The sequence below is a fragment of the Octopus bimaculoides genome, chromosome 17 (assembly GCF_001194135.2).
Source record: "Octopus bimaculoides isolate UCB-OBI-ISO-001 chromosome 17, ASM119413v2, whole genome shotgun sequence".
NCBI lineage: Eukaryota > Metazoa > Mollusca > Cephalopoda > Octopoda > Octopodidae > Octopus > Octopus bimaculoides.
The window spans coordinates 42,625,162-42,632,115 of NC_068997.1; the positions used below are offsets into that span (position 1 = coordinate 42,625,162).

Sequence of the window (6,954 nt, forward strand, 5' to 3'; positions counted from 1 at the left end):
ATATATATATATATATATATATATATATATATATATACTTACATACACACATACATACATACACACACACACACACATATGATAACGGACTCTCCTGTCGTTAAACGACGTATGATGGTTCGACAATTTTACCGAACAACCACACACACGATTTGTTTATCGTGATCAAATGTTTGTGTAGACATTAGCTTACCCCGCTCCATCAAATTGACATTACTTGTACAGGTTCGACTGGGTGCCACATGTCAGATGTCGAAATGATCGCAGAGCAACGTGAAATGAAGTGCTTTGCTCAAGAACAGAACGCAACGTTCGGTCTGAGAATCGGACCCACTATCTGGCAATCGTGAGTCCAACGCTCTAAGTCATGCGCCTTCACGTCAGAAATGGTTTTAAAAATTCCGTTCAGGAGATTTTTCACTCAAAGGTGATCAAGGTCTTGGTCGACCTATTGAAGTTGATGATAACTGAATAAAGCCATAATTGAATCTGATTGTCATATAAATGTGCGAGAGACTGAAGGAAGTGCGATTTCAGGTCATCATCATTATTGAAAGTTTTACCATTCAAAGAATTTTGCAAACTTCGAAATGAATGGTAATCTGATGGTGCAAGGTCAGGGCTATATGGTGGATGTGGCATCACTTCTCAACCAAGCTCCAATAATTTTTTACGAGTTACCAAAGACGTGTGTGGTCTAGCATTGTCATGGAACACGATTCCTTTACGATTTGCTAATCCTGGATATTTTTCTTTGATTGCTTCCTCCAGTTTCATTAGTTGTTGACAGTAAACATCTGAACTGATTGTCCCAACAGAGTTGTAAAAACACTTTTGTATTGCACATTTAGTATTTCACTTATCCTCTGGGGATCTGCAGCCAGTGAGCCATTTTCTTCGAAATTTCTATGTATGTATGTATATCTGAACTCTGACAACTCGGATGCTGAAACACACATACCATCTTCGAAAAGTGGCTATACATTTACCGTACTGAAGCAAATTCTTTTGGAAATCTATAGAAGGCTTCAGGTTTTGTCATTACATTTTTTACTGAACTGGCCCCTTTCTCTAACTTTTCATTTCCATAGGAGTGTTTGAGTTTACTATAAATCTCAAGTAATTTTCGTTTGAGATAGGATTCTTCGCTATCCTTTAGTAGCCCATTTAGATGGTTTGAAATATTTGTTCGTCGTCTCATTAGACTTTTCCTATCTCTGGGAATTATGCTTTTCTGTCGGTTTCACATTCGCTCTGGAGTAAACTTATTGCGTATGTCATGCATGATTGTCATAAAGTGCTCCAATTTTTATCAATATCTTGCGTCGAGTGACTGGTAGACCAATTTTATTCCATGACCTCTTTCTGAGTACCTTTCCAATCAGCAATATGAAAATTCAGGCTGAAAAAGAGTCGGGTTCTTCTAGTAGCCTGCACGGCTGTAGTTTTCTGTGGATCATATATTGATAATTTTATTAAGCTGTGCTCCGAGAAAATCATGTTATTTGTAAAGCAAACGTCCAGAACAGTTTTACCCCTTGTTTGGTGGAAAACTATTTTCTCTATGGAGAAGATGTTTATGTGGTCGAGCAGTGTCTCTGCTTGCTTTTGTTCATGCAGAGACATAATCAGGTCATTCGACATTAGGGGCTTGAAGTCTCCTAGAAGTATATGAAGGCTGTCATCCAGGCTGACTAATACTTCTTCCATGTTTTGAGGCTCTCTTCGAATGTGTCTCTATGATTTGGAGCATCAAATGGATGATATGTAGTACATACTACCATTTTACTCTGTTTAATGTGTACTACCAGTGTCAAAAACTGAGTTTGAGTGTGACAGCAGGACTACAGGCATGACGTTACCCTGGATGTACATACCAGTTAGAAATGCAACATATTTTGGTATGTGTGTCTCAGCATCCGAGTTGTCAAAATTCAGATATAGGTACATACATACATACATACATACATACATACATACATACATACATATCTGACGAGGAATGTTACAGGTATCTAGGGATGGATGAAAATATATCTTACAGTGGCACTTGTATGTCACTAAAGAATATTACAGCCGAATAAAGACAAATTTGGACCTCAGAACTCTCTGAATTCAATAAAACAGTGGCCTACAATGTGTTTGCAGTACCAGTACTCATACTAACATTTGAGTTGCTTGACTGGACGCTTGATGAGATCCGAGCCAATGATGTGAAAACCCAAAAAATACTAAGAAGCACACAATTTCCACATAAACAGTGCTGTAGACCACTTCTAGCTAAAACGTAAGCAAGGCGGCAGAGACTTAACATCGATCCAAAATGCCTTTGAATGTCGCATCATATCCCTTCGGTAACATCTTTTAGCCACTAAGTGACGAAGTGCATCCCTTGACCAAGTTTGCATACATGAAGCTGATAACATCATAAAACTTGGAAGGCAGCTTCTTGAGCAACACTCTTTGTCCGATAACCTACAATACATGCCCAAAGAAGTCGCACAACTCTACCGCAATATATCATCAGATGAAAGGATGAGCCTATACGAACAGAAGACTATGCATGGATATGTTAGTAGAAAGCTCAGTGATGATAGTAACATCGATCATCAAAGCAGTTTATCATGGACGAATAGCCGGATTATTACCTCCAACTTTGAAGGGTATGCATTTGCAATCCAGGAACAGGAAATATCAACCAAGTACCTGATACACAAAAGGGATAGAGCTGCAGGGAAAGCCATAAAATGTGACAACCGATGCAGACTTTGTGGCGTTCACACTGAAGATATCAGCCACATCATAAGCAGTTGTCCGAAAATGTCATCACGGATGAGACATGACGTTGTAGCTAGGACACTCTATAATGAAATCCGTCGGAAGGATAATCCCGAGGACAAAGAAATAATAACTCACAATATGGTAGAGGCCATAGCCAATCATAATGAAAAGGAATACTGGTGGAGACCTCAGTAAAAGTAAAAATACCAGTGAAGACCTCAGTAAAATGTAAGCGCATCAGGCCTGATATAATGATTTGGGATAGAGAAGAGAAACTGTGCACAGTTGTGGAAATTAGTTGCCCAGCGGATGTTAACATAAAGCTGAAGATCAGTGAAAAAGAGAGCCCCTATGCTGAACTAGTGAGAAATCTACAGTTACTCTATCCAGATTACAAGTTCAGGCTTATACCTATAATTATTGGAGCCCTGGAATATGTGACACACTGCCGAAATACCAATCTTGAGAAATTAGGCTTCTCAAAACCAGAAAGGAGAAAACTAATTCGAAGACTACAGATCCAATCCATCACTGGAACTGTAAAAATCTGTAAAACTCTCCAGAAGTTTATCATTTAAATATATATGAGTATGTCTAGATATGCAACTATATGCATGAGAATACATACATAGAACATACATACATACATACAAACATACAAACATACATGCAAAAATACCCTGTTGTTGATGTTGAAATTCCAATGAAGGAACCTTGGATCTAGGTTAGAAACCGGTTCTTTCTCTATTGGCAGGAAATCTTGAAATAAACTGAATAATGACATACATATGCACAAACATACATACATAGATGTATGTATAGACACACACATAAGTATGTATTATGTATGCATGTGCGTGTATGTATGTATGTATGAATATATGCATGTATGTATGTATGTATGTATGTATGTATGTATGTATGTATGTATGTATGTATGACTTCGTATTGTGTTTCTGTTTACTCTCCTCTGTTCTGTCCTTCCAGCTTGTAAATTTTCTGGTAGAAGAGCCAATTCAGACGACTGCAAGAAGTATTCTGAATGCATCAACAACGTTGAAGTTGAACTATCGTGTGGTCCAGGCGAATTATTTGACAACAACCAAAAAGATTGTTACCCAGCTGTCTTTGCTGAGTGTATAAGAGGTTCCATAACTACAACCACGGCATTGCCGACTACCACAACCACGGCATTGCCGACTACCACAACCACAAGTCTACCGCCAACCACAGCAACACGTAATACGAATATCTTCTTCTTCTTCTTCTTCTTCTTCTTCTTCTTCTTCTTCTTCTTCTTTTTCTTCTTCTTCTTCTTCTTCTTCTTCTTCTTCTTCTTCTTCTTCTTCTTCTTCTTCTTCTTCTTCTTCTTCTTCTTCTTCTTCTTCTTCTTCTTCTTCTTCTTCTTCTTCTTCTTCTTCCTCTTCTTCTTTGGGATCCCAGTTTTGGGAAAACGTACTCTCCCCATCCTTGTACCCACCCTCGCCGTTGATGGGTGAAGATAAATGGAACAACACCTGTGACGGGTTTTTGGTTTGACTGGATCCAAACTTGCCAACATGTAACCCACGCAGCGTGTCTCGAAGACATCCTCTTAGGTACATGTGAAATGAGACATGCACGACAAGGCAACGAAACTGCAACGGTATGCCGTCAGCTCAGCTGTGGCTTGAACTGTGCTTTCTAGCCATTCGGCTTTGGCATTGCTGTCTTTTACCATTGAGATCATATCTCTTTAACTGTTCGTTGGGGATTTTGGCTTATTTTTGGAAGTACGTGCCTTTAGATATGCTCATATCAGAGGCAATAGGCCTTTTCGTGAAAGTTTAGGTGCGACGGTTTTTCTACTAAATCAGATGTTCAGCTCTTGTCCTACACTGATTGGATAGGAATGTGACGACCAGAGTTTTAGGAGAGGCTGTATCTGTTTCATGATCCCTCCCTCATTACTTTTGATATGTTTAGCTTGGTTTATATTGTTTAAAGTGCTGGTTCCATTAGCGTTAATTTGGTAGTGATGTATAAATTTACTTAATCAATATATATATATATATATATATATATATATATACATATTGTGTTTCTGTTAACTCTCCTCTGTTCTGTCCTTTCAGCTTGTACGGGTACCGATAGAGAACCCAATAAAGGTGACTGCAAGAAATATTTTGAATGCATCAACAACGTTAAAGTTGAACTATCGTGTGGTCCAGGCGAATTATTTGACTACAAACAAAAAGGTTGTTACCCAGCTGTCTTTGCTGAGTGTATAAGAGGTTCCATAACTACAACCACAGCATTGCCGACTACCACTCTTCCATGTAATATAACATATATTTTCTTTCTTATGTACTTATATATATTTATGTATCATATATATGTATATGTATACAATGCATATATATGTATATTTATATGTATATATCACTTGTGGTGGGGAAGTTGTCATCCTTGTCAGTACATAGAACATGTGCATTTGTGGCTAAAAAGCTTTGATTCTTATTTCTAGCAATACTGTTATTCTCTGCACCCTTGATCACTTTTCAGTGACGGTTAATTATTTCCTTTTTGGTTTAAAATTGTGCCTAACTATCTTAATTATTTTATACCCCATTCACACAAACGTACACACACAAACACACACGCATATATATATGCGTGTGTTCAATCCCCACCTCCCCATTTCTTGAATCGTTTAAAAAAAATTCGGATTCCTTTGCAATTTCTCTTGAAATTCTGAAGATAGTTATATATTTATATAACTATAAAAAACGGGATAAAAAAACATACTGAAGCATCCAGTTAATCTTTATTGCAGTAAATAAACCTATTTCAGCTAAAACATACAAATGAATATGTAATAAGCGATAGATGAAAAAAAATATTTCAACTCTCCTCAAACGGGGACAGTGGGTTAAGCATAGGACAGTGAGTTAATATGAGTTAAGCATTCACACAGGGTAAACTTTCACAGATTTGACGTATAATATTATTGAAGACATTACCATTAGCGTATTTTTGTCTCCACATAAACTCATCTAAATAAGTGTCAAGCAGTGAACGTGAAGTTCCACTATCCTTGTTCCTCCGCTTTGCCCTCATCTACAGATTTTCGGCGGGCTCGACATAGGATCAACGAAATTCATTTGATGATTCACTGTCAGATGTTGGAATCCTCTGTTACCAATGGTGCTGTATGCTCCCCACAGATTTGACACCACAGTGGTTCCTGATCTCACGTACTTGTCCAACACAGGGAAAAGATTGTTGATATCTCCCTTTTTGCCACTGCCTCAAGAAAACACTCCTTACTTGTTGCATCAATGCCACCAAAAATCCACTGATGTGGTATCAATCTGCCAGCATGCACCTTTCTCTTTGTAAATACAGATTCATTAATCTAAAATTCTCGTCCACAGCCACCAAGTAATATAGGATCCATTAATATTTTATCTGCGCATATGTCACGGAGGGAATTCTTCCAATTACAAATAGCCTCACTATTGCAGCTCCCGTTGACATTTTCTTTGAGATACTTCATATGTCTAGAAGTAAATGAACATTAAAATTTTTCTGAAGTTCAGATTACTATTGGCAAAGAATGTGTCATGTCTCAAACCCTTCTCCTGTCTACACGGCCTTCCACATTTCCATCTCAAACTTTCCTTTGTTTTACCACCCTTTGTCAATTCCATATTTCGGTTATACATGGAACAAACTTTCACACGATGTAACAGTCTAATAGCTTGCCAAAACGAAATTGTCAATTCAACTGTTGTTGTTGAGTCAAGCAATTGAGGGACATTATAGCTTCTGATATCAGCTATAAAGTTTATAATTAAATAATGAAGTTAAATTGTGCTTATATACGTTTTAAATTATCTTCGCTGTATGTTCGACACTAACTTCTAACGGTTCTATAATGGATCTAGTTGGTTTGGTTACCAGCATTTCAAAAATTAATGTTTATCGAAAATTTTAAAATTTGGCGCAATAATGTACTTTTTCAAGCTAAATTGTTGGTGTTGTTTCACTTTTTCCAGAAAAATGTTTTAAAAAAGTTATAGAGGTTTAAAGTTTGATAATTTTCACCCAATCAAGAAACAGGATTTGGAAGCTGTCATTTTGTGCGTGACAACACGTCTTGACAACTATAAATTGGGCGGGGAGGGGGAA

At 37.5% G+C, this 6,954-nt stretch overlaps 1 protein-coding gene across 1 annotated transcript in view; it reads left to right on the plus strand.

Annotated features, from left to right (window-relative positions):
- The window catches only part of LOC106878487 (chitin-binding domain protein cbd-1-like), a 46,367-nt gene that overhangs the window by 23,276 nt on the left and 16,137 nt on the right, over window positions 1-6,954 (plus strand). The window contains exons 6-7 of the mRNA XM_052973901.1: window positions 3,769-4,020; window positions 4,896-5,099. Of these exons, the coding sequence (XP_052829861.1) occupies window positions 3,769-4,020; window positions 4,896-5,099 (456 nt within the window). The remainder of the gene's footprint in view (window positions 1-3,768; window positions 4,021-4,895; window positions 5,100-6,954) is intronic.